The following is a 27,753-nucleotide window of genomic DNA, read 5'->3' as shown; positions in this document are numbered from 1 at the left end:
AACAGGAAATAATCAGTGAATACTCCTCTTTAATCACAACACAATTAAACATTTGTTTTTCAGTAGCAGCGAAGTAACATTTTCCCCAGAGTTCAGTTGATCATAAGCAACTGAAAAGCAGGCAGAAAACAAAATCAAGTGAAAACACATTTCAATAACATTTGAAAAATGACTGCACATAAAATTATGGCATCCAGTTACAGCACAGTTAAATTAATTTCTAATGTTTAAACATTCAGGAGATCCTGAAAAACTTGAAATGCTGTTTTCAAAATGTACATGGAGGGAAGCGAGTCTGTTTTCTTGATGAAAAATATGTAATCAAATGGTCTGTCAGGACCTTTTCCTTGGCTGGTCACAATAAGGTACATTTTCTAGTAGGAGGCTCTCTCTGGGCCGAAGCACTGTGGGAGGGAGGGGGAGAGAAATTAAAACGTGAGAAGGAAGAGAAGTGAAGATTCCTGCTTTACATTTTTGCATAAATGTTAGTTTCTAGCACGGGGAAGAAAAATAGTAACATACACAGCTTATTTTCTTCAACATGTTCCACTTGTAACACTGCCTCTCGAAGAACAACTTCCACATCTGAACCCATTTTGATCATCTGTAAAGGCAGAAGTGTAATGAGTGTAGAGAGAGTATGAGACAATGAACCACTGGGCACAAACATGGAAAATGCCCCCCTTTGTTTTGCATTGTTCACAGGTTACACATAAATCTAAAGTCCACCTGAACTTCAGTGTTTGATGCCAGAGATGCTTTTGTAATGCTGCCATGGCAGAACCACACCAACACTCCTCCTGATAAACATTCAACAAACAACTATAGGATTTCAACCTCATTGTTATGCAATGAAACAAAGTAATAGTCATTTGAAGACCACTGCCATGTAATGCAGAGCTTTTCTGTTACGATCAGCTTTAAAGTTCTTCATTAATCTTACTGGATGCTTTCTGTAGCCCTCAGTGTGTAGCTGAATTATGTTGGAAATATGAAAATAAAACTTTGTCTCTTTAAGATACTCAATATAACAGGACTTGGATCAGTATTGTGAAGAAAATGTGATCAGGATTTTGCTAATTGTGTCACTTTGACTGTACCTTCTGAATGTTTTCTTCTGACGTTTCATTTTTGTTTTTCTTGAACTCCTCGTTGATCTTTAACCTTGCAGCTTTGTGGGAAGAAGAAAAACCAACATTTGATGAATTCAGTTATCTTCTGTTTGGTAAGGCTTGGCTGGTAAACATCATGCAACAAATAGAGCAACAGACATTGTTCTACTGGGAATGAAACGAGCCAGAGACGTAACTCACCTGTCATTGTTTTGTCATCATCTTTGAATACGGCCATCCTTGTTCTGTGCAGTGTTTTAAATACCTTTAGGACCTGCATTTACACAGACATTCGGGTTTTAGCAACTTCAGCACCTTGCTAGCTGGTACCTGAACTGAAGTAGCTGTGGATATGCTAACAACTTCCTGCCTTTTTAGCGGTCTAAAAACATTCAAATGTTGATTTTTATACTGAAACCAGCTAAATTAACAAAAAGCAAACACGGTTTTTATCATAACATATTTAACATAACAGAACAATGTTTCATCCTCACCTTCAAACGAGTGCCCATCTTGACTTCTTCAGATCACTTCCGGTATTGCAGGAAGTACCAACGACCAATCAGCGCAGATTTTAAAATGACGCGTATCGACAGCCAATGAGCGTCCGCTGTAGTTTCACAGAGCCAAAAGCGGCGCCGTCGGACGGATAGAATGTGCCAACATGGCTGATGAAATGGATAAAGCTCAGGCTGCCAAGCCGGGCGGAGACACGATATTTGCAAAAATCATACGCAAAGAGATTCCTGCCAAATTCATCTATGAAGATGATCAGGTACGCATCAAACACCTGAACTCAGACACACGTTTTGGTGCAGTTAGTCGCGCTGGTGCTGTGCAGCGTGGCGCAGCTCCCTGCAGGGGCGTTTAGCTAATGTTAGCTCCGCGCTAGCTTTGCAAACTGCTGCTTTACTGTCATTTTGAGTTAAAATAGTTAAGTGTGCTTTATGTTTAGGTCGACCATCACACAGTAAGACCAAAACCAAAGCTAGTACCGTGTGTGCTGCGGTGTTACAACACAAGCTTCCTCTCAGATTACAGAAAATTTGCACTTAAACACAAGGGTAAACACAGGTTCCTATCCATGGTTTAATTTTAACTCGTTATAAATCATTGCTCGTGTTGCGTTTTCTGCCTTTTGGCATCTGCATATTCTTGGCTTTCCACCAAGGTATGACAAGGTCCACTTGGACAAGTCTGTCTGCTTTTGAAATCCGTTTAATATGTCGTCATTAACAGCTACAGCCTCTGTGCATTCGGTTATTACTGTTGCTTTGGTTTGGATAATGAACCCAGCATTCGTTAACTTCAGAGCCTAAGACCAATATAACCCTCAAAGTGTGAAGCTGCCTGTCAGATCCAGTCAGACGACAGAACACCACTGCCTGTCCAACAGGCTTCACTGCGGAGACAACACAACACACTGATCTGTGTGATTAGATGTGTCAGTCAATGATAAAATACACCAAATATGCAAGAGGGAAAAGGATAATGGCAGCACTGCATATCGTCCAATCATGATGTGTAGTGGTTACTGTGGTTCCAGTGAGTAAATTCTGGGTCTGATCCTAGAGAGTGAGTATCATGCCTCATTTGGGCTTTGTAAAGCTTCCCTCTCCAGACTGTTGAGCCCTCACACAACCAACCGGCTTGAGTCATCCGATGATATTAACTTTAACAAGGTACTAACATGTAATCTTTCCCATCTCTGCTTTCCATCCCGTATCATGTGAACGCAGCATTAAAGAAATTTAGGGTGGTACTTGACATGGCCAATCAGTCCTCTGATGCACCAGCAAAAATAGATGAAGCCAACTCATAAAGTTGGTTGTACAGCTGTCAAACTCTTCTTTTTATTTTGTTCTGTCACATTTCAGTGTGTGGCTTTCAACGATGTTTCTCCTCAAGCTCCCACTCACATCCTTGTTGTCCCAAGAAAGCCCATTGTTCAGATGTCACAGGTGGAGGACAGTGATGCTGCAGTAAGTATGGTCGTGTGTCAGCGATTTGTCCAACAACTCTGTCAGTGACCACTAGATGGAACTCTCAACACTGTGTTTTAATCCAGGGCTTGTCTGCATATTATGCACACTTGTATGTCTTTTCACTTCTGTGCCACTCATGAAGTCTCTCTCTCTTAGCTGTTGGGCCACTTGATGATAGTTGCAAAGAAGTGTGCTCAGCAGGCGGGCCTGACTAAAGGCTACAGGATTGTCGTGAACGATGGACCGGATGGAGGCCAGTCGGTCTACCACATCCACATCCACGTCCTGGGAGGACGCGTGATGAGCTGGCCCCCCGGCTAACCTCGCTCTCCCATCACAGATCATTCAGCCATCGTTGGTCATGCGTGTTGTCTGACAACCACTAATGCTAAATTCAGATACTGTTTGTCATGTGGAATAAGTGTCAAGATTTCCAGATTGCCTGGAAATTCATTGATGGCAATAAAATGCACTTCACAAATCAGACTGTCTCACGTGGTTTCTCATCAGCGAGACCCTCTTCGTCATCCATAATCATCGTCATGTAACAACTCACCTCAGTTAAATAAGTTGATCCTTTGTACTGAGCACAGCATTTATCTGACGCTGCGGTTTGAATATGCTCATTGTCACTTAGATCATTATGTCTGTCACAGCACGTTGATATTCTCAGTCTGTAAAAAAGATGAATTATGCAAATGATTCACCACTCACCTGAAACATCTGCACTGTCAGTCAGACATGACTGATGGTCTAAGTGAGGACTGGTCTACTTTTATTCTGTAAGAATGACAGAAATTCAGTCTGAATTTAGGATGAACCCTTTGCCTTTTCTTCAAATAAAAACTCCCAGCTCAGAGTTGTTATTCAGTCCAGTTTTCAAAAGCATAATCTGACAAAGTCTAATTTGAGGTCAGGTTTGTGTTAAAGCCCAGTCAAATGAAGAGAGAGAAACAAGTGAATGGCTCTCTTTTATTAACAGTAAGAAACAATGCAGGTAGTTGAACAAATATAAAATGCATGAAACATCCACAAAATATTAAACAAAAAAATAAATAAAATGGTGTTTTTTTTCTTTACAAAAATGACAAAGAACACTGATCAGATGACACATGTAGAATTTCAAAAATAAACATGTACCTAGCATTCACAGTCCCCTACTTCTGATAAAACAGGGTAAAAAAAAAAACAAAAAAAACAAAAAAAAAAAAACCACAATTAGAGGCTTCGTTTGTACAGACAGAATAGTTCCAGAGAGGCAAGGCAATCACTGCTGATATCAGACCAAGTGATATCATTCTTTGTCAACCATTTGACATTTGATGCAGCCTTTCACTGCTTCGTCACTACTTCTGTATGAAAAAACACCACAATCTGATGTGCAAAATAAGAGAATTTCTGTTTTGACAACTACACCTTTTAATCAATGCCCTTCTATAGTCAAAGTGGGCACTTGGAGGCATTGAAAACATTGTACAGTACAATAAAGAGAGAAGGAAATGAACATGTATTCTGGTACCTAAATTCACTATTGCAAGAGTATCTAAGTACTAATATACTGCCTTTAAGTCATCTTACTCTAGAACACAGACTAGGAGCTGAAGAGAGATTCAGAAAATGGTTAGTCCCCATAAAGTAACTAGAAAAGCAGCAAAGTCATCAGAAAGAGGTTAACTATACTGTCTGCAAGTCTACAGTATCAGTACGCTGGAACTTCGGCCCTTGGTGGAAAGAGAACGATGCACCTGCTGTTTACACGCTGATATCAAGCCATGTTAAGCAAAATTCATAAAATAGACGGGGAGCTTATTTTCAAAGATGTTTTGAACCACAGAGGGCGTCCGCTAAGTTGCCCACGATTAAAACCAATTCCTGCGGCTGTTTCATGTTCTGGTTTTGTGTGTATGTGAGCTCAAACTGCTGAGTGACAAAGAAAATGAAATTTATTGTGAGGCAATGCAAAACAATAAAAAGTAAAGGTCGATAATATCTACGATACCAGTATCTAAATATTATAAAATATGGAAACAGTTCTTTTCTTTGCTGATCGCTGCTCTGTTAAAAATAAGTCATATCACCCATGAATGGAAAAAGTAGGAAAAAAAGTCAATTGCAAATCAGAGGACACTTGAGTGGGTGTACTGCAAATAGATAAGCGCACCGATTCTCACAGGGGCCAAAAAAAGATACGGCAGCAGTGATTCAGATATTGTTTCATTATAATAAATAAGCTTTTTCAGTCTTTGATTTGTTGGCAGAAACATGGTCTTGACATTCAGAGAAAAAGGTGAACTGCAGAGGAAGGCGAGACGCGAGATGAACTGCCTCATTTCAAATAAAGATTCTCAGGCTTTTGCACAACAGATGAATTTCAAGATGGCTCGACTGTTTGAAGATGACACGATCGATAAACTTGTTAACTTTGGCAAGTGATTACTTTGAGTGAAAATGCTCATTGGTTTCCCAAAGGCTGTTACTATTGTGTAAAACTACCATTCAGTATTAGTAAGATCGACACAGACACCAACTTGCAGGCAGAGAGCTCTCAGCTTCGTCCTGTACATGCTACTGGAGTGACAAACCGTGTGACACTTTTTTTTCATCTACGGGGAGAAACAGGAAGGGAAGAGCAAAACGTAATGGAGGAGAAAACAGGTGAGCACAGAGACAGGGAGGCACTACAAATCCTTTTCCACAGAGTCAGTCTGAGAGATGCATTCATGGACGGTTAGTTCTGAAATATCTAAAAACATCTGTGATTCTGCTTGGTTTGTGAACTCTTTCAGGCGTAAAGCATGTCCGTATGACTGTGTGGTTTGTTTGACAGGGTGGTTACTTAAGGCTGCTGAAATATCCTGTATACTGAAAAAGAGCTAATAAATCACTGCAGTGTGCTGCATTTCATCATAGTGTAAATAGAGCATATTTTTGCAAGTGTTATTTTACAAAGCATTCTGTTGTTTTAAAGTGTTGTATTTAAAAGTTGTATATCATCTGAGGGCACAGGGGCCGCTACTATCCAGGATGTGTTTTAAGGCATGTCCTTAGTGTAGGTAGGGTCCAGACACATTGAGAAGGCAAGAGGAGAAGACTGGAGGAGAGGGGAGACTGTACAACCACAGAGGTCTGTCCACTGAGAGAGCAGCCAGGTAGCCTTCAGTCCACCAGGAAGTCAGCTTGGCCGGTAAGCATGAAGTTTACAGCTGAAAAGCTCACAATACGACTATCCAAATCAGTCATGGGTGAATTTCTGCTCTGAGGGTACGTCCATGATGCATCAGTTGGGGTTCAGCCTGTGGAGTCTTGAGGTCAGTTGAAGCACATTTCCGGTCAGGTCTGGTAACGCTTTAGCTAAATGATGTTTGTATTCTACCCATAATCCTCCACTGGCATAGTCAGCGGAATGGCAACTGTTCTGTGAGAAAAACTGTATCAATGTTTCCACACCTGCTTCACTGCTGTGAACACGGATCACCAGCCACCTGCACTTCAAACCAGTCTCATTCACATGACACTGATTTCCAGGAAACGCTCTGTTCACTTCTGTGCGATGGCCTCCTCTCCGCTCGGCCGCATGCGGTTGAAGGGGAGTCCTCCCACTCCTGTTAACCCCTGACCCACGCTGGGTTCTCGTGCTGTATCCTCTGTGCTGGCAGAGGAAGCCTCGACCCTGGCTGATGATCCCCCAGGCCCAGGGAGGATCTCCGGCAGTGATTCTTTGGCTGGAGGAGCAGACCCAGGGCTGGTGGCAGAGGGAGAAATTGTTTTGGCGATTTGGGGCTTGGTAGGGGTGGTGGGGCTGGTCAGGCCGAGGCTGGCCAGGGCGTCCAGAGTCCCATCTGGGTCTACCATGACGTTGATCACTGAGACAGAAACAGGGAGAGAATCAATGAGTGGAAAGCTTTGTGTAAAAGTCACCGTGTCTGGTTTGAGGTAGGCAATGATCAGCTGAGGAAAAGGTCATGTCAGGTACTTGCACCAGTTGTGCACCAATCAGGATTTAGATTACACAGAATCTGATGACAGTTGGTAGGTTGTTCGATTACTCAAACCACACCCACAGTCCTGATGAATCAAATTAAGAGTTTTTGAGTGTTTAACTCAACTAACTCAAGTAAAGCCTTACGATGTTTTTTAACTTTAACTGTTGCTTATTCAGTCATGAACAGCCAGTTCAGAACCAAAGGATCAGTTCTCAGAGTGGTGTCTGTCACATATCAAATCACTATAATTATACGAGGGGCATGTGTCTTTACCTTGAAGCTGCTTCTCAACTCTCTTCAGTTCGAGCAGAATAGAGGAGATCTCCTGAAGAGAGGAAGAGAAAAAAACAACAAAACCATTAACGCCCAATGATTCTGCACTTCCCTTGTCATCAGATATTGTTCTACAGTTGGGTTTCTGTACCTTATTGGAGGTTTTCAGGAGTGGTATGTCACTTTCCGATCGCAGTTTATTCTCAATTTCATCCCAGTTCCTGTCCTTATCCTTAAATAATATCCTGGAGAAAAGTAACAGACAACAGGGCACATGTTTTCTCACAGTAGCTTTGGCTGTACAAAGCAACACGAGGGCACACAAGTATAATTACCTGATTTTTCCTGCTGTTTTGTCGACAGAGTGTCTGATTTTGGTGGACAGCTGGGAAACTGAATTGAGCAGCAGGCTGTCCAACACCGCCTGAACACACAGAGGAAGAGAAAATAAGTCAGTTCTGCCAATCTGAAGGTGACTGCCTCCATGTTGGTATATTTTTGATGTCATGTGTTGCTTCCCACCTCCTCTCGGTTCCAGGTGCGTCTCCTCAGAGCGCGGGGCTCCAGACTGTCAGGAGCTCGGGGGCGGAGCTCCACCGGCTTACCATTGATCTCTGGTGCCTTATTGGCTGAAATCACAGGCGGGATCTTCCTGAAGTTAAGGCTCTCATCAAACACCCGATCCACCAACTGGGCAAAAACAGGGAGAGAAGGTAAATAAACCTGAAAAACTTTCTCTCCAGTGTTATTCCAGCTTGAATAGAGTTCAAATTTATGAGAAATGAAGTGCTCAGGAATTCTTTCAGAGAGAGTTAAGAGGCTCTAAAGCTTTAATTGTCAAGCCAACAAAAGTTAGATTTTAATGCTACAATATTAAAATAAGTAAATCTTCAAAAATGAGAACTAAAAGATAAAGGAAAGAAAGGGAAGCAGATGGGAATCTAATAAATGAATATCTCTCAGATGAAAGCTGCAAAGCAACAGAGAGTTGGCCATTTTTATCCAAGCAACAAAGGAGGGATGGCAAAGGCGCAGTGGAAGCACACGCAGTAAAGTAATGATAGAAGAAGAAAAACGGGCACCTTTCTCATGCTCTCCTGTATATCCGGCTGCGTGGGACGTGCAGGGCCTACCTCTTCCCGGGTGTCGATGGCCGATCCCGGGGTGGTGGCGGCGGTGCTGACCGTGGTGCTGGGTGCCGTGCCCGAAGAGCTGACCGAGTCGATCTCGCCAGCCACATCGTGGATCTCGCGGGCCAAGATGGCCAAGTCCTTAGCCAGGTCCTGGCTGATCCTGCGCACACATGGGAATAACCTGTTAACCATCAGACAGATGGAGGAGTTCTTTAGGACTCAGGATAGACATGAAAACATGCAACACGCATACACAATAACCTGTAATCACATACACATCAAGACAAACATGTTTTTTAAAACATTACATTATAACATCACATTAAAACATTCCAGAGATTCATGAAATTAAATTCTGAAATCAGCTGATATATCAGTATTATGCAGATCAGTGTGGATCAATACCTGGCTATCTCCTCGCTGTGTGCTGTCCAGTCCCTGATGTACTCCTCTTGCTCTTTCATGCGGTGTTTGACCCCGACTCCACCTGGACCCGTCACCACGCCGGAGCCTGAGCTCGTGGTGGCGCTGAGTCTTGAGCTGCGGTGTGGGACAAGATGATGAGGCCGCATGTGGGAGCGTCCTCCATGCTTCGGAGAATTCCGGTTGGAGCCAAACTCCTCCTCTGAGGTGGAACCGTACTCCGGCGGCAGACGTCTCCACCTGCTGCTACTGGACACTGTGAAGTTGGTTGAAAAGCAATAGTTTAGTCAATAGTACTCAACTTTATTCCATCAGGTTTGTTATTGATGAAGTTAATAAATGAGCTTGTGGACATGAGAGGCTTTAATACTGAGGGAGCCCCCAACCAATCCTGCTTTGATCTGACAAAATTCAAACTTGATGCCAGTAGAGGTAGTAAATCTGTACTCTTAGACAGTACGAGTGGAGTAGATTTTTGATTTCAGACTTGAAAGAGAGTAGACATATATTTTATTTTACAAAGAGAATAAAGATAAACTTTTGGTTTCGATAACACGCAATTCACTGTGATGTACTGTTTATTCTTCTTGAAATAAAATAAAAAAAATGGGGGCTATTAATAAGAAAGATTGGTGAAGCAAAGCATTAGCATTTTTTGTTGTATCTTAGTTCAGTTATGGTTATTGGACTACAGGAATATCTGGCAATAATAAAACCACATTAACAAACAGCAGAAACAGCAGCAATAATAAACTCTGCTTGAGTTTATCTAAAAGCATCCTGCCCCAGGCAGCCAACAAAAGCATCAAACAAGGCACTTAAACCTTGGCAGGGATATGTTAAGCTGCTTCAAAACGGTCACACAACAGCTGCATTAATGTAGCTGCACCATGATGAGACAAACGCCATGCTCTATCAGTCTCTCAAGGGTAAAATGGAACAAAGTGAAAATGCCATGAACACAAATCTCCACAAGGTGGAGTGCTGTTATAAAACCCTTTGCTCAAGGGTTTTGGAGTTTGAGCTCCAGTGTTGTAAAATGTTTGGATGCTGTGAATAGAGCATTTTGGGTCTTCATCACAGGATTACTTGATGGATGTCAGGGAGGAGACAGAGAGTTAATGTGGCAACAAATGCTAGAGCTGGGTCATCGTACTTCAACTCGACTCTGGAATTTCTTAATGTGATGTGCTAATACTTGAAACTACATTTTGAAATTTGCATCTTGCAAAGTATTCTGAACAGATTCAGGCTTTCATTGCAAAATTGTAATCTGTAAAATGTAAAAAGATCAGAGTGTGTATATTCCTTCACAAAGGACTTTCATTCAATATTGAGCTTGAATTGAATCGAACTTGTTGGTGAATTCTATTACTGTGACCCAGGTCTGACACACAAACACAGAAACACAGAAACACACACACACACACACACTGTCTACTTAAGGCTCTACAGTTCTGGTACAGTACCCATAAGCTCTTCCTCTGCATCACCGCCCTCAGGTTCGGGCTGAGAGCTCTCTGGACGATGACAACCAACGCACAAATGTGTCACAACACAGTGGAAATGTTTACAGACACATGTTTACACAATGACACAGGTATGCAATGGTGCATACAACTATACCACAACATTTTTTGCAAACATCCAAATGTTGTCAGAAATCATAAAATAGGAAACCTTTATCACTCTTCTCATTGTTCCTACAATATATGTGGAAATCGTAATGGAGAACAGGTGTGCGGCTGATGTGCTAACCTGTGGGAGAGCAGTATCCAGATGTGGAGGTCTTGGTCTTGGCCTCGTTCAGTTTGGACACACTGTTGGCCCTCATCCTGGGTGTCAGCCTGCTCTCTGTTGGTGTTGATGAGCGCAAGCCCAGACGCAGAGCAGTCTCAGCTGACAGGCGGGGTGAAGAGGTGGAGCTCCGTGTCACTGTACACTCTGAGTCACTGCGGGCTGAGATGGAGCCCAGACGGTTCCTACGCGGCTGAGCTAGCATGTCTAGTCGTGACAGTCCCTTCCGACCAGATGGTGGCTTAGAGGTGGAGCTGGTGGTGGACACCTCAGAAGCAACAGACACCCTGTCTGCATCAGCTAGGTCCGTGTCAGATGTGTCACCCAGTCGGGCGCGGCGGAGGAGGGAGGCTCTCGTGGGCCGCGGTTGAGGCAGCGAGGCCTGCTTGTTCAGGGAGGACGTGGTGGCTGCCTGGAGAGTACGGCTGGTTTTGGAGGATCCACTGGTGGAGGTTTTGGTAGACCTGTCGAGTTTGGAGTGCCCCAAAGGTCCCGAGTAGGTCTCCTGGTCTGAGGAGAGGATGTCAGAGATGGGGAAGGAAGAAGTCTGGTCATCATCAGTGAGATCCAGGGAAGGCTGGCGTGCTCTGGAGGAGGCTGAGGATGACTGAACAGAGCGGCGTGCATCAGCCCGGCTTGTCGCCTCTGCTGTTCTTGTTTTAGACTTCCTCTCCAAGCGCTCACGGGCACTAGCGTTAGTGACACTGGCCCTGGAAGTTGTACTCATGTTGCTCTTCTCCCGGTGCATGCTGCTGAGGGAACGCCGTTTTTGATCGCCAGCAGCTGATGCTTTCCTCTCTGCATCTCCAGCCACATGACTTGCTGTGCTGGCTGTGTCCACATCTGACTCAGGAGAGATGGAGTCAGTCCGAGGGGGGAAGCCAGAACTTGAACCCTGAGTGGTGATGCCAGTTTTACCACTTTTCTGGTCTAGTTTATTTTCATCTCTCAGTTTGGCCTCCAGGAATGCCATGACGGCTTCAGTGTCCTTCAGCAGTGTAGCAGTGTCCATACTGCCCAAGGAGTCACTGCGTTCGCGTCCACTGCTACCTCTGTTGATGCGTGGGATGAGCTCTGCAGGGACATTGGTGCTGGGCTTCTCAATTGTGAAGCTACCCTGGCGCACTAGAGGCTTCCCAGACTTCTCTCCTCCTTCTCCTGTTGTTCCTGTTCCTCCTCCTCCTTTCCTCTCCTCTGACCTCTTCTTCCGCTCGGTGCTGCCAGAGGTCCGGAGAGGAGCCTTGGATGGAGAAGCTGTGGAGCTTTGTTTCCGTTTACTGGTCATCTCACCGTCCACCATGGGAGTTGGGGACTGCCCGTCACCCTTGTTCTCTTTTTCCTGGGGTTCAGTGTCCTGCTTCTCCCCAATCTCAGACCTCAGTCCCAGAGCTTTGGCGCTGGATTTAGCCCGGGGGTCATCAACAGGGAGTTGGGGGAGGGTCCTGCGCTTGCGGTCAGTCAGACTGGAGGAGGATTCACCTCTGCTGAGGGACGCACCAGACTCAAAGGCATCAGCTTCAAGAGAAAGAAAGACAAACTCACTTAACTGAGATTCAAGATTAAGTGAAAATGTAAAACAGAATTTATTCCAGATCAACATTCAGTTTGGGCCTATTCATTCTCTTAGAGTCAAGCAACTATGTACCTCTCTCTTTGTGCAGGAAGGCGGCTGTTTCTCCTCCTGAGCCTTCTGGGTCTGTCCTGGTGTGATTGGCAGCTAGACTGGCCCACTGAGAGACCCAGCTCGAGTCACCAGGAAGAGCCTGAGGGGGCACGAGAGGGGGTGGTGTGACAAGAGAGGAAAGGACACAGAAGTGAGAAAACAGAAAAAAGAGCAGTTTAATCAAGCGCTGCCACAAAGTGGAACTAAATATAGACAGCATGGACGAGTGAGATTAGCATTCATGTATTCATCTGAAATGGAATACATGATGGAAACGATTTAGCTTGTAGGACGGGTGGTTGTATGAACATAAATTTCTGTATTTGTATTTTTCTTGGAAATTAAAGTGTCTGATTTGAGACTGCTTGTCAGCCTAAATCTGACAGGCCAACACCGCCATCATCTTCCAAGAAAGTTTTCAGGAAAGCTGAACAGCTGCTCCTCATTTTACTTGGAAGAAGACGTCTACCTTAATGGCATAAAAGACTTGATACAAAGGCTGGCAATGCTCATACACACTGTCCCCTCCCTCTTATGAATTGGCCTGGAGGGCAGAGCATGTCTCTCCTCATCTTGGTATGATCTAGGTCAGGCTCTGGGAGGACCAGCCTCCTCCCATGAACAGGCTAAGGGAGTAGAGCAGTCAAGCCATGGGAGTGACTGTGACTCACACTATAAAACTCAGTTTTGATTCTTTATCTGTCTCTTCCACACTGTTTATACTACACTGGATTCAGAGGCATAATGAAACATTAGGGGTCTGAGGTCATTTTTGATATTAGAATTTACTGAATCCAAAATGTTATTAAAGAAGGGGTCACATTAACATTGTAGTAATGGAGACTCGTATATAGGAGGACTTACGAGGAAATGTGGAGAAAAGTGGACAGAGAAAGAGAGATGACAAGGAGAACCAAATGTAAACTTTCAGAAAAAAAGGAGAAACAGGAACTAAAAAACACAACAGAAAGACAAATAAGCTGTTAAAGTATGGTTGTTTTTTTTTTTTTTTTACCTCTTTCTCTGTCTCTCCTGTCTCCTTTCCTCTTCCCTCTTTCAGGTCTGACAGAATAGAGGAGTCCTGGCTCTGCTGCACACCAAACACCTACAAATATTTGAAAAAGCAGGAGGAAGCTGACAATGTGGCTAAAGATTTAGCATTTTGCTGAGGTTTAATACATGTAAATCTTATGGCATTATGTATGTACAGTATGTATGTATTATCAAACTTTACATTCAGTCTTTATTCTGTGTGCACCCTAAACATAGAAGTATTGTAGCACACACTGTACTGAATATCCTCATGATATATAAACACTAATAATGTTATTCTGCAGTTCTCTTGATGAACAAAGGTGAGCTGAACAGACAGAAAAAGATGCTGTTGAATTAAAGCGCTGATCTGCACTTGATAGTTGAGTACCATGGCAACGAACCGATATCACACACACTCAGAGGCAGACAGACAGACTCACACACACACGCTATTTACCAAAGGAGAGAGAACGCGAGTGGACAGACTGTGAGCAGTGTGCCAATTAGTGTGTCAGCTAATTACAGGAATTAGCATAACAACACTTCCAGTTTTGACTGTAATGCGCTCAGACTAACACTGAGTAGAAAAACACCCCACTAATTATATCACTGCTCCTCCTAACACCTGCATACAACACTTAAAGGGACATGTGCTTCTTTAAGATGTCATTTAGTAAAGTCTAAATTATGTCTACGTAACAACCTTAATTGGCAACTTAACTTCCTAAAAATAAGTCGATATGCTGCCAGTCGCAACTTCTGAATCTGGTAGGTGGCAATTTAAAAGTCTAGTGAACATCCGTTTTGGCGCTCTTTGCTTTTGCTGTATCTTTTTTAAAATGACTCATTTTAATTCCTGTTTTACTTGTAATGAAGGTCAAAAGAATTGTTAGCTATTACACTATTCTTAGCTCAGGCTAGCCAAATCTCACCTTGAAACTGACATTAACCATTTCTCTCTGTGCATTGCTGTGGCCCTTTCAGACATGTGTTCTGTGAGTGCAGAGGCTGCTGAGCCACAGGACAGAGGGAGCAGTAAGAAACTGATGATGGTTTTTCAGCTTCCCTGGAGCATCCTTTCATAAAACAGGGCAGTGCTTGATGGAGCAAGTCTCCGCGGGCTATTACAGAAGCATTAGTTTTACCAGTGGGACAGAGAGGACAGAGTGGTGGTCAAGCCCGGCAACTGAGAGATGATAGCTTTGTTTTAGTGGCAACAGCACAAACCAGTCTCAAAGGACTTGCTCACCCCAAAAGTGCTAACGAAGCAGGTAATAAAGAGACGATTAACCTTGCTCTGGTCTGTTTGTGCATGGTGAAATCCTTCTCTTTAGAGTTACGGCAAAGCAAGTTTCAATGATGCTTTTGTCTTCCATTTGCTGCTTTTACGGTCTCAAATAAGCAAAGGAGGCACCAGGGAAAATGTTTTTGCTTTCACATGATTAGAGTGATCTGAACTTAAATTTGAGAGACCCAGTATCTTTATCCAAAGCCCTTATTTGGGTATGTGATTCAAAAGGAGTTGTGTTATGCTGCTGTATTTTGTACAACGCATGAGTTGAAAAAGCAAATCTCCTTTGGTTGGTGGCAAACTACAGTGGCTTTTAAGATGATAGCATTTAATAACCAAACAACTCAGACAAACATTATCCTGCTCCATGCAGTTTACAGTCTACATACGTCATCTCAACTGTAGTCAATTATCTAAACTACATAAATCAAAACAAAAGAAAAATCACAGTGTGCACTTATATTAGTGCTACATTAGTATGGTCGCACATCCACTCCATCCACTCTCTTTGAGTAAATCTGATGGGATTCCACATGCATCTCCCTGTGCTGGCAGTCAAAACGCTGCAGGTAGTTGCTAAGATCTCTGAACACTCGTACCTTGTCTATCATGCGTCTGGCCTCCTCTTCCTCTGGGTTCCTGTTCTCCAGTTCAATAGTGTAGGTGCCCTTATCGCTGTGGTCGTCCTCCCCTCCAGCAGTTCCTCCTCCTCTACCCACAACTGAGGTGTCCTCGCTGGGGGTGGTGGGGCTACCTGTGGCCAGCCCAGTGCTGGCTGAGCTGCGACCGATACTCGGGTCCTCTGACCTCTGCTTGAGAAGGACGCGGGCAGCCGTAGGGGCACCTGCTGTCACTGTAGCCGGTATTGGAGCTGGGACCTTACCTAGAGGTAAAGAAGTATAGAGCAGAAATACAGCGATTACAAAACCTGAACACACACACAAAACATGCTTTCACAGAGTAAATTATTTTTGTCTACTTAAAGTTAATGAATGACAGCAGCCCTTAATTAACCAATTTACTGCAGCTTTTTCAAATTCAAGTTTAGTTTAGTTTCACATTTTATTCAAAGAGAAACACTTTTAAACAAAACATGATGGGAGTGTCTTTGACTAATGATTTACTCTGTCAAACTGACTTTTACTTTGAACATTTTCTTCTATGCAACAAACAAAAATATCTATAGAGAGAGCATCAGAGAATATCTAAAAAATATGATAAAATCACATATTGCTTACCCGAGTCTGAGGCTGTAGCAGCAGAGGTGGAAATGCTGAACACCTTGGGGTGAGAGGGAGGCTGAGGACACAGTCCCTCCCCACCAGCTCCAATCCCCTGCAGGGGTGCAGTCTGGGAAAAGGAATACGACCGGCGCTTGCGAGGGTTTTCCTCGTCGTAGAACTCGATCATGAAGGCAGTGCGGGAGCCAGTTGCTCTAGTCCCGCTGACTGTTATGTTCCCCCCTCCTGCTCCTCCCGCTCCTCCTCCCACGTGGCCGTGTGCTGCTTTCAGGCGTTCCTCGAGGGCGTGGCGGCGGTTGGCGAAACGTAGGCCCAGTCCATTCTCTGAGTCACTCTGGGTGCCATCCTCATGCTTGCTGCCTGTCAGGACACAAAAAAGAAAACACAGTTGAGGTACTACCATGCAACTAATACTTGATGGGAAAGATAGTTTTCTGTGACAGTATTCCACATCACAATGTATACGCCTAATATGTACAATTCACAATCAAATAGATGGTTGCCTAAATCAAAGCCTAAATCAAACAATGTACGTATATACAACTATCGACATTCTTATACTGTAACCTACATATACTGATAACCAGTAGGATGTTACATCAGCTAACATTCTTACATACATATCATAACATGTACACAGCAGTAACACAGCAGCAGACACCAGCACCCATAAAGATACAATACAGAAGTATTGTGCGGTAGAACAATGTGTGTGGCTGTTCAGATGTCTACTTAAATTAAGCAACCAAGAAGAAGAAGAAAAAGAAAAAAAAGTCCCATATAGACCACACCACACGACCACATCTTCCTGAATGCACATCCATTATGGATACCGCAACAAGAAACAAATGTTTGCTAACCTTTACAGCCTAAATGAACAATGAACTTTCAGCTGTGGTCTGAGTCTAATCATGCAACTATCACAACGTCTGGTTTACCTACCACATTATTGCTATTTCTACATTTGAATCAGTCTGGATCAAATCAGCATGTCCTCTCGGTGTTGTATGAAGGCAGACAGTGTGCCACACTAATCCAGACATGCCACCCACACGATAACTGGCCCTGCCTACTGGCAGTGTGAGAGAGCAGTGAGGGGGAGGGGAGGAGGCGAACATGGAGGGGGAAGCGGAGATGGAGCCTGGATGCAAGTGTGTGTGTGTAGGGAGGAGAGAAGGGGCTTCAGGGACGCAGGAGGAGGAGGGTAGGTGAAAGGAGGCTGGGAAAAAAAAGGGGAGGTTGAACTGGGCTGGAGAATGGGGGGAAGAGGAGAACAGAGTGGGAGATGAGAAAAAGCCAAACAGAGAGAGAGAAAGTGGGAGTTCTTAACTGAAAGAGGCTCAGGATGTAGTATATTGTCACTAGAGCTGACAAGCACTCACACAATCAGTCAGTCAGTTAACACACCAACAGTCAGGCTGTCAGAGAGAGGAGGGGAGGAAACACCACATGACTGCTGTTTCTGATGACTGGATAAAAAGACCTCTCCCTAACATACCTCTAAAACACTGCACAGGTTTGGATACTGGCAAATGAATATACTATCATATTTTGTAATGCTTTCTCCAAACTAATACATTCTCAAAAAGAACCTATAGTATGAAAATGAATTCACACTACAGCATCACTACATCATCTACAGTCTACATCTGTTCCAGTCCACCAGAACATCAGAGGAATTGAAATAAATTAAATAGCCTCTTTACATTCAATAAGTACGACTCTATGTTGTAATAATTTAAACAATATAATGCTGATAGTTTGTAATGTTTTAATTGTAGTGAATGTATAACCAAATGGTGATGCTCAAAGCTGTGCAAGAGTGCAAGAAATGAATCAAGTACTGGAGGTGGAGCGCCTGCCATGTGAAAAGAGGACTACAGTGGTCTGCCTGGGGAACTGTCCACATACTGTGACTCTGAATCAGTCTGATGCTCTGGTTTCTTCTTTCTTTCAAGATTTATCTTTACTGCAATCTGCACTAAAAGTCAAATTATGGACAGAGCTGAAATTATGGATGATTATTTAGATATTACACATTCAAAAGTGACAGCAACAACTGACAATGTATGACATTTGTGCGATTTAGGCATTGACAAAGGCAATATCACAATGGTAATTCACAGTGTATCACATAATCAATGTCAACATAAGTATTCAGTCTGTATACATAAAGGGAGCACTGCAGTGATTATACAGTTTACTCATCATGATTAGTAGTACTCTGTGAAAGCAGTTGTTTAATGTCATCTGTAGCTCTGGAGTAGCTGTCATATCTGAGAAAATAACCCTGATGACATCATAGTGACATCACAAGGGGTCATCTTGTTTGGCCTTGGAACCAATTGAATGGTGTAGAATTTGAAAGACAGGGAGAGTTTAATGAAAGACAATATGGAATTGTGGCACTAAATGTCAAGATATCTCAGGTTCTGCTACCTTTTTTTTAATCTGTCTCTCACAAGTCCCCAAACTTTAAGCCAAATATTTGACTACTGTTTCTACATTGGATATCACAACAGCTCTGTAGCCTAGGGCAAACAGTATACATTTGTGCATCTCATTTGTCATATTCCACCATCCACCTCTTCCATCTTCCCTGTCTTTCATCAGTTTGAAATTTAATAAAGCATGCGTTTCATTAAAAGAAGAAAATAACAGCATTAATTGAATGAGAAAGGAAAGCCGCAGAGCGTTACAGTAGCTTGAGCAGATCAGCAGATAAGCAGACAGAGAGAGGCAGGTCTTTCATGCTGCCTGCCCCAGACAAAGAAGCCGTTGGCACCCGGAGAACAGAGGTATCTGTGAGAGTCCAGCGCTCTGCCCCGCTCGCCCCGCCATGACTCACAGTGGCTCTGGCCTCTGCCTCCACTGCCGTCTCTACGCAGACACACACACACACACAAGCACACACACGCACACACACACACAACTGAGTGCCCAGCACAAGCATGCACTTACTTTACACGCATACACAGCTGCATAAAAAGGCAAGCAAACATGCTACCAAACATAGATAGAATTGCATTGTATGTGAGCATACAATACAGTATAATACACAGACACAATGTGGAAGTTCAACCCTTGTGTATCTGTTAAGCTTTTACTACTGCTGCAAAAGAACATCTATTGTGCTTGAAATCAAAGTCACAAAGATAATCTTGCAATCTCAACATTTCACTTCACATATTTACAACCTGACACTGATCAGAATACACAAATCTTCAGATGTTACAACAATACACATAGTTCATATTCCAACACTGATAGAAATAGCAGGCAGATTAAGATTTAGCCTCTACATTACTCCTCACAGCAAGAACAGAAAGACTCACCTTGATGTTAACAGACCAACAGCTTTGCCTCCTCTGCCTCTCTCTCTGCCTAGTACCTCTATGACACACCCTAAGCACATCTCACACGCCTCTTCTCGCACACGCTGCACTGCTTGTCTGCAGATCGGTGCTGAGCATGTCTCAAATACAACGTTGCAGCAAACAGACACGACAGATTTCAGCCATACAAATCCATGTGAGCAGACCATGCTTCGCACACGCCCTCAGTCAGCGCTGAAATGTGTTTCTCACACATGCTCCTGCAGCCTTCACACACACAGACACAAAGAGATGTTCGCTGCTAGTTTTTTGTAAATGTATGTCTGTAGTCTCTCCTTCCTTGCCATCATTTGCATCACTGTTACTATAACAACTATCTACGAAAAACTGCTCTCTTCTCATTTGCTCCCTCCCTTTCCACTTGCACTGCAGTCCAGGCAAAAAGCCTCTCTCTGTCTCTCTCTCTCCTTCCTGCCTTTCTTTCTTTGTCCAATCACCTTTGCTGTTATTGCTGCAAATGCTGCTCAGCATTACAGTGAGGTTCCCCCACCTTCCTCACCCTCTCACCTGTCTCTTCAATGTACTTGCTTTTTCACGCCTCACATGGCCACAGCCGGCATCAATAGACAGTTTCGCATCGAGCTGTCCACCTGCCCTCTATCTGTTTGTCCTCTCCTCCTCACTCCACCCTTCTTTTAACCCCTTCTTGTCTCTCTCTCCTGTAGTTGCTTCTGGTTTTCCTCCCTCCACTCATGTCACAACCACAGTCCATTCCTGAAATACGAAGGGCTAGCTCATCAAGTATCAGCAGTGTTTAGTCAGTCAGACAGTCTGTTAGCAACATAATCATCCATCAGGCTAGACACTGTCAGCCGCTTGACATGCATGTAGTTGTAACTCCATCTAATGAATTAGCTTCCCTGCTTTTCACTTTCCATACTTCCATTTTCATCAGCTCCTGTCTGCTGGACCCTCCCCCACACACATCAACAACATAATAAATTGGCTTCCATTTAATCAACTCATGACCACCATATAGTCTCCCATAGCCTAGCTTAGCATCAAGCTTACACTCTTTTTACTGATGGCACATAGCCTCGGCTTGTCTGGCACATTTTCAAAAAAACCCTCAGCAGTAGGAGTCGACTCAGGAGTTGGCTGCTTGCAGGTAAAGGGAACAAAGAAACACAGAGAAGCCTGAAATTTAAAGTCATAGCAATCTCAAACCTTACCCTAAGGACACATAGCAACACAGCAGTCCACAGGGGTAAGTAGAGAAGATTTAGATGTCCATACTGACAACACAAATGAAAAAAATCAAAGCAAATCTACATCTGAAGCTCTTGTAGTCAGGAATTAACTGCCATGAAGCAGTATATGCGCAGAACAATGAAAGTGAAGCTCAGTGGGGGTCTGTACTATGCTACTCATGCTAAGCCTTGTCATTGGATGTCAGGGCAGTAGAAGAGTCTGTAGGGGTTTAAATGTTTCTGTCCACTAGCTGCTAATTCCCTGGCATGGTTACCACAGCCAACAACCCCTGTTCCTAACAAATGAGCCCACTCTCCACATTGTGTTGGAAAAGACAAATGGAAACTGAGACGGTGTGTAAAAACTTGGAACATTAACATACAACACCGATAGTGTGATGATAATTCTGGTGAAATTACTGATAACTTACAAGGGAATACTATTGCAGGTGACTCCTTGAAAACTTAGATTTAGATTTTTGATCCTTGTACTGCTGGCTGCAATCTAGACTAGACTTCCCTTCAGATTTTTATATCATTTTAGCCATTGACTATTGATAAATTTTCAAATTCACCATCATAACATTATGCTGAAAAATATGCACACCTAAATTAGAGTTTAAACATACCAACATTTAGATGGACTATATTATGTCCAACAACAAAAATCTACTCAGATGGAAGTCCATATTCTGAAGCGAGCACTGCTACGTCCTACAAAACCACACCCATCCAGGAGAAATATCAAGTTTTTAGGGAGAATCTTTTTTGCAGAGTGTAAATGAGAATCTTTTGGTAAGAGAAAAGAAGAAAGGAGAAATGATCAAGGAAGAAGTTCTAGAAAAGGCTACAGCAAAAACTTACACAGAGCACAGACATAGAAATGCTAACAAAAACAGCCTCCACCTTTTAGCCTTTTGAGATGGACTGGCACGTCGCTCTTGATGCTCTTGCTATCGTCCTCCGTTGACTCGCTGCGCACCAGAGTGGGGTCATTCTGGGCCAGCCAATCGGCCACCTTGCTCTCTGATGCCATCATAGCGGCTTGCAGTGTGCTCAAGTCCCTCCCTCCTGCTCCTCCGCTTCCTGCTCCACTCTTCTTGGAGCGAGATCTGTGGTGGTCGGATGTGAACTTCGACACGTGGTCTTTAATGGTCACTTTCCCAGGAGATGTGTTGTCAAACTCAATGGTAAAGGAGGCGTGACCTTGAGCTGTGGAGCAGACATTGCAGTTTTGTTACTGTGTCACTCAGTGTCAGTCAGTGAGTATAACTACACAGAGTGGTGCAGGGTGATACTCTTCTATAAAATGAATGCATGACTCTAACTTACTGGTATAATTAACTCATGGAAATATACAGTAGATCATATGATCAAATCAGCTGATGCTTTTTGTTTCAGAATGACTGTTACTCTGTTTGTGGTCATTTCCTTTTTCTGTGTTGTAAATTAATGTCTCTCTGTTCCAACCCATTTTCAGAACAGCTGACTTGATGTGTACAGTAATTAGAATGAAAATATACAATTACTAATGTCACAAATTAATGTTGTTGTCTTCACTTAGAGACTAAGGTGTACAGAGGACTGGTGGCAAGCACCTGAAGCTCAATATCACCCAAACAAATGTGCTTCTGGTGGACTATAATGCTTCAAATATGGATGTTGCTGCAAGGAAGCTACAAAAGTATGGATGCTTCCCACACATCTTCAATCCGGTAGTACAAAAGTTACACGCACATGTACTTTTATTTACAATAAATCACAACACATGAAATGTATCCTTCACCTGTAGTGGTGTGTGTGGCCGTGCCCTCTGTGTCCTTGGTGGGAATCTCATGGATGCCGTTATTGGCCATGTGACCCTCCTTGGTCGGGATCTCAAAGTAACTGGAATCGTGGGCGGAGGACGCATGAAGGCTGTCCTCTTTAGCTTTCTCCCCTCGACGTGCCTCTTTGCTGTCTGAGGTTGAAAAACATGCAAAGATGTTACTAAGATTAATGATTTAAGTTCTGATATTTATAAAACATTGAAACGGATTTTATATATAACTATATGACATGTATTACAAAACAGTGTAATGTCCATGACAAAAAGTGCTATATGATGTGTTTTGAGTTTTCATAAGAACAACCACTCTTGTACAACTGATGCAACTGTCTGTCACAGCTTCTGTCTAAATCTTGAGCATCTGTTAGTTTAATAACATAACATCCCAATGCTACAGGGGATTAATCATCAAAAGTTAAAAATAAAATGTCAAGCTAGGCCTAAAAGGGACCAATTCAATCATGGTCCTCTCTTCAGCAAGTGTGTTTTTACAATATATCAGAATTACTGTCTCCTTCTGGGGGAGGATGGAGACCTACAAACAACAAATACTACAAAGACACATACTGTATGTTCTATCTCTGTCTGTCTCTGTTTCACTCTGTCTCTCATAAAAACATACACACAAACACACACAAGTCATGTAAGTCACGCAGGACAAGAAGTGCTGGTACAGGTCTTTAAAATCTGCTTCGGGGCACTCACAATATGCAGCACTTATTTTCTCGTCTGTTCAAATTAACAAACACAGCCTCTGTGGCTCCTGAATATGATAAATGATACCTTCAGAAATTAGAGGGGCCATCTGCTTCAGTTTTGGAGAGCAAACGTAATAGCATACGGCATCGGCAATAAGAATCAACATAGAGAAATTGACATTGCAGAATGTAGTTACTAGCAAAAAAAGCAGTGAGTGAATTTCTCATCAACGATAAACAAAACAATCTCTGAATTAAAGGGCTTATTTTGCCCTTCAGTGTTATCAGCTAAACTGAAGTATTAAAGAATCTCTTTGGACTCGTCTTTGCAACAAGATCTGCGGTTGCCAGCATAAGCAGCTCTGCAAGTTTGGGAAGATTTACAACATGGATTTGAAGTGTGCAAATATTAGGATCTCGGGATCAAACATGTTAATGATGTTTAACATGTAGCAGCATAACTGAGAATGTAATATCACTCCAACAAGTCTATCAAAACTTTTGTCTGACAGTTACTACACTGTTGACATAACATTCACACTCTGTCAACTCCATAAATAAACATGTAAAACAGATAAAAAACTACAGTAAGTACATGTTCTGTATTTGCTTCTTTCTTGAAATCGTGATGAACTGACTAAACTTCCTGAATCTCACATATGTAGTAAGTGTGACTACGTGTGAAAACTATCACATCTTCCACTGATGTCACCACAAGTCACAAGACTAGTCTGGGAAGCACGTAGAAACGTCTGTGGCGTTAAGAGCTTCATGAATGAGTTTAATGCCATTCATGTAAAGACCATACAGTTCAAACTAACACTGACTGCAGGATTTGCTTCTGTTGGCTATAAGTAAAGCTAAATAAATGCAAAAACATTAGTCTGTATAGAATCAGCTTTACTATTTTCCATTATAGTTACTACATACAAAGATTAAAACTGTCAACATTCCATTAAAGCAACATTAAAGATTAATGCCACCCTGGATCACGTGCACATTCAGCACACATCCAAAACATTTGATATGAGGTAAGTGTGGCTGACTTTAAATAACTCTGGTAAAACTTAAAACAACAATCCATTTATAACTTGCAATGCTTCTGACCTCTCGCTTCAAATTCTAATGTACCTAAGAGCTAAAGAGAGTTAACTGACCACACAGTCCTTAAAAAAGCCACAGGTAATAAAGCAAGGGCAAGGTAGGTGGATGTCACACAAATGAAAAGTTGATTCAAATGAAAAGCCCTTTACAAGCTCCATTAGCCAAAGTATACGGAAATGAGAGCAATACTTACCGGAGAATTAGCTAATGATCGCTGCAGCACAGAGTGAGAAAGTGGCCTGTTTGAATGCTGTGTGCATGTGTGTGTGTGTGTGTGGGCTGGGAGGATTGGGGGAGCTGGTGCGATGGTGTAACCCAATCGGCGTGAGTGACAATACACAAGGAAGGGGGTAGGGGGCTCTGACAACACAGCCTATTCACTGGGAAGGAGAAAAGGACACACACTAAACTTAACTGACAAACAAAAACACACTCTCAACAAAATCGCTTCCTGCCCTGAACCTCTCGTTTTCTCTTTCACTTCCCCTCCACTGCTATATCTGATGTTAAAAGTTTATTAAAGCAGATACAGAGGGTGTGCTGATACAATTTTAAAGGCATGTGCACTGATACGATCTTCAGTGGATGCTGAAGTCCATGTAACCTACATAAATACACTGTGCAACAACCCCCGGAGCGTGCTGCTTCACAAAACAAAACCAACATCACAACATCCAGACTCAGTCCAAAAGCCAATGCGTTAAGAGGGCAAAATGCCTTCCACTCACCCACTTCCATGACTGAAGTACTCAATCCCATTTGCTGATTTTTTTGGAAAGCTTTTAGGGTTTCGAATCCCCCTGCCACACTTCCGAAGATTTACTCCAAAATGACAGTCTTTTCTAATCTCACTCTAACAGAACAATTCTTTGCTAAAATCCCCTGCATGGTACAACAAAGAAATAATTAAAATAACCGACTGTTAAAGGAGCTGATGAACAAAGTATTCCTTTTTAGGCTGGTGAAGACGGTGCCAGACTATCCATCCAGATGTGGTGAGAGATTTGCGGACTCTTCAGTCTGCTCCAGTGTTTGCGTATGATTAACCTCCCCCCACTCCTTCTGACCACACTGGTCCACACTAAACCAGCCTGGCACAGACTGATTTTGCATTGCTGAGCTCTTTTACTATTGGTGTAGCCTCTAATCCTGTTACTCTGACTATCCACCACCAGTTAACGGGATCCCCCCAGTCCAACTGTCAGGATAAACACACACATTGTAGGCAAACACACACACTCACATGCCCTGAAAAAGCCTTTGTGTGCACTTGGACATACATTGTTACACATGCAAACAGACAGTCTGGCAGGCCATTAGTCCTCCAATAAACTGAGTTAGAGGGCATTATTACCAAGCTACAATTTCACAACTAAAATAAAATAATCTGTAACTGCAAGATTCAATTTAACATTGCATCTCAGTTACTGCTTAATCTGTGCAATAAGACAAGCCCCATGTGGCCTTGTTTCAGCATCAGGAGCTTAACCAGGACCCCTGCTAGCACAGCAGCCTGGTCAGCAATAGCAAATACTAGGGACACCTTCAGACATAAACCGCCTTCATGTTAAAACAGAACGACTGCATTGTGATGTAGTGGTTTAAGGCTTTTACCTGGTGACCATGTCCACCCCCTACTGGCCTGAGATAAACCCCACCTCACTTAAATGAACCTATTCTTTGTGAAACTGTGTATTCTTGGAGGAGAAATCCATCGTGAAGTGCGTAGACACTGCCTAAAAACACATATGTAATGTAACTTGCATGTTTGTGTGTTGTCTAAATGTCGACCATGAAATGTCTTTGATAAAAGCCTTTGTGTGCATTTGGATATGCATCGTTACACATACGAACATACAGTCTGGATGGCCATTAGCCCTCTAATAAACTGAGTTAGAGGGCATTAAGATGAAGCTACTGTTTCACTACTAAGGTAAAATAATCTGCACTGCATGATTCAACTTAGCATTGCATTTCATGTATAGGCTATCAAATAGCATATTGTTTGTAGCATACAGTAATTCAGTATATACCTAATGTACTAGTTTCTATTACTTTCTTTTTGCTGAACATACATATACAAAGAAATGCTGCAATTTGTACACTACACTGCTACAGTAAAAATGGTGGGTATGTTAACTGTGCTGTTTTTACTGATTCTTCAAATCACACTTTGCTACAAACATTTGAACCACTGTGTCCATCGTTTTCTGCACTGCATGCTTGAATGATAATGAGGAGGAGATAATGTGTGTGACGGTACTGAAGCTGGAAGTTAAAAATCAGAATACGTCCTACCAGAAATGGAGCTGTCATGTTTTTTGTTGGATGACTTGCTTTCTTGTTTGAAGGAGTTCTCATCATCTGCATCCCCATCCCCCCACCAAGACGGCTGGCCGTACAGGGGGGTCCCACGAGGCAGTGCTGTAACGTCCCCTGAGACAGACGCATAAACGCAGACGCATTTTAACAAAGCCTTGCAGAAAGTGCACATGCTAATGTAGCTTTTACTGCGGCCTGCCATGTTCAAGGTGTTTATTGAGTACTTTACATACTCAGGTACGGCTGGCATAAACTGTTCATTGTATCATGATGCGAAAAGTGAACCCAGCTGCTCTTTGTGTAGAGTTACTTTGTGTGTTAATTCTTCTCTGGTCAGGTCTTGCATCACTGTCCTATTTTCAGAACTTTAGCAGGATGGACACACACGTGCACACTGTCTCGATCTCTCTCTCAGACACAAGCAGTTTAAATGAAAGAGGGACTTTCCATTTGCCTCTCTGTCTCCATAAGAATAAAAGCTGACATGGGACGAGCGTCCTGCAGGAACTTCTTTTGTTAAATTGGACAGCAGGGTAGAAAAGTGGCCGGAAACATAGCTGAGAGAAACAGGAATGGCATACAACAAAGGTCTCCAGCTGGATTTGAACTGGAGTAGCACTGTCCCACAGGATGCCTCCTCCTGTCTTGACCTCTTACAGCTTTATCTTCTTCCTTTACATTTCTTTTAAGTACCCCTTATCCTGAGCTATGTAAGTTTAATCACAGTATATCTAGGTAATTACAGATGCTCTTTGCCTAATTGCAGGACGTAAAAGGGGTCTTCTACAGAAAAGCAACTGAATGTATGCCCACTGCGAGGTATATAATGTCTGGGTGAGGCCCGGTATTACAGCAGTAACACTGCAGGATCACATCCGCAGAACCACAGAGAGGGGTGTCATTAAACACCGTATGTGTATGTTTGCTTGTTTTCGGTCCAAATGTGAAAATGTATGTGCTTGCCTGTGAATGTTAGAGCATTTTAAGAAAAGTAGTGCTGGCATATGGGTTTGCATTATGAACACACTCTGACCCTGTTACTGCTTAATCTGTGCAATAACACAAGCCCCATGTGGCCTTATTTCAACATCAGGAGCTTAACCAAGACCCCTGCTAGCACTCCAGCCTGGTCAGTGATCGCAATTATTATGGACACCCTCAGATCTAAACCACTTCTATGTTAAAACAGAGCAACTACATCTTGATGTGGTGGTTTAAGACCCTTGCCTGGTGACCATGTCCACCCCCTACTGGCCTGAGATAAAACCCCACCACACTTA

The 27,753-nt window shown here is 42.9% G+C and overlaps 3 protein-coding genes across 5 annotated transcripts in view; 1 reads left to right on the top strand and 2 right to left on the bottom strand.

Annotated features, from left to right (window-relative positions):
• Positions 1–14: 14 nt before the first annotated feature.
• On the bottom strand, positions 15–1,664 carry lyrm7 (LYR motif containing 7). The gene is made up of 5 exons (XM_076743061.1): positions 1,607–1,664; positions 1,314–1,386; positions 1,101–1,171; positions 523–604; positions 15–404 (listed from the first exon to the last, which is right to left on the bottom strand). Exons 1-5 carry the CDS (start codon positions 1,622–1,624, stop codon positions 334–336), a joined length of 315 nt encoding a protein of 104 aa, XP_076599176.1. The 5' UTR covers positions 1,625–1,664; the 3' UTR covers positions 15–333.
• Positions 1,665–1,734: 70 nt separating this feature from the next.
• hint1 (histidine triad nucleotide binding protein 1) lies at positions 1,735–3,574 on the top strand. Its single transcript, XM_076742568.1, has 3 exons — positions 1,735–1,887; positions 2,990–3,094; positions 3,254–3,574. The coding sequence occupies exons 1-3, from the start codon at positions 1,777–1,779 to the stop codon at positions 3,416–3,418; spliced, it is 381 nt and encodes a 126-aa protein (XP_076598683.1). The 5' UTR covers positions 1,735–1,776; the 3' UTR covers positions 3,419–3,574.
• A 476-nt stretch (positions 3,575–4,050) lies between these two features.
• The window catches only part of cep170aa (centrosomal protein 170Aa), a 40,820-nt gene continuing 17,117 nt past the window's right edge, over positions 4,051–27,753 (bottom strand). The window contains exons 8-23 of one of the 3 annotated variants that reach the window (XM_076742564.1): positions 26,450–26,587; positions 22,308–22,481; positions 21,428–21,733; positions 15,934–16,296; positions 15,295–15,578; positions 13,385–13,474; positions 12,352–12,469; positions 10,668–12,221; positions 10,379–10,429; positions 8,892–9,165; positions 8,436–8,667; positions 7,876–8,043; positions 7,689–7,777; positions 7,505–7,598; positions 7,354–7,405; positions 4,051–6,960 (exon numbers count right to left, since the gene is read on the bottom strand). In XM_076742564.1, coding sequence (XP_076598679.1) covers positions 6,635–6,960; positions 7,354–7,405; positions 7,505–7,598; positions 7,689–7,777; positions 7,876–8,043; positions 8,436–8,667; positions 8,892–9,165; positions 10,379–10,429; positions 10,668–12,221; positions 12,352–12,469; positions 13,385–13,474; positions 15,295–15,578; positions 15,934–16,296; positions 21,428–21,733; positions 22,308–22,481; positions 26,450–26,587 — 4,313 coding nt within the window. In that variant the 3' untranslated portion in view covers positions 4,051–6,634. The remainder of the gene's footprint in view (positions 6,961–7,353; positions 7,406–7,504; positions 7,599–7,688; positions 7,778–7,875; positions 8,044–8,435; positions 8,668–8,891; positions 9,166–10,378; positions 10,430–10,667; positions 12,222–12,351; positions 12,470–13,384; positions 13,475–15,294; positions 15,579–15,933; positions 16,297–21,427; positions 21,734–22,307; positions 22,482–26,449; positions 26,588–27,753) is intronic. The other 2 variants (XM_076742565.1, XM_076742567.1) reach the window with 2 other exon arrangements.

This window comes from Chaetodon auriga, chromosome 11 (genome assembly GCF_051107435.1).
Source record: "Chaetodon auriga isolate fChaAug3 chromosome 11, fChaAug3.hap1, whole genome shotgun sequence".
Classification (NCBI taxonomy): domain Eukaryota; kingdom Metazoa; phylum Chordata; class Actinopteri; order Chaetodontiformes; family Chaetodontidae; genus Chaetodon; species Chaetodon auriga.
Note: the sequence above shows the minus strand (reverse complement) of the source record. Positions and strands in the feature narration are given on the sequence as shown.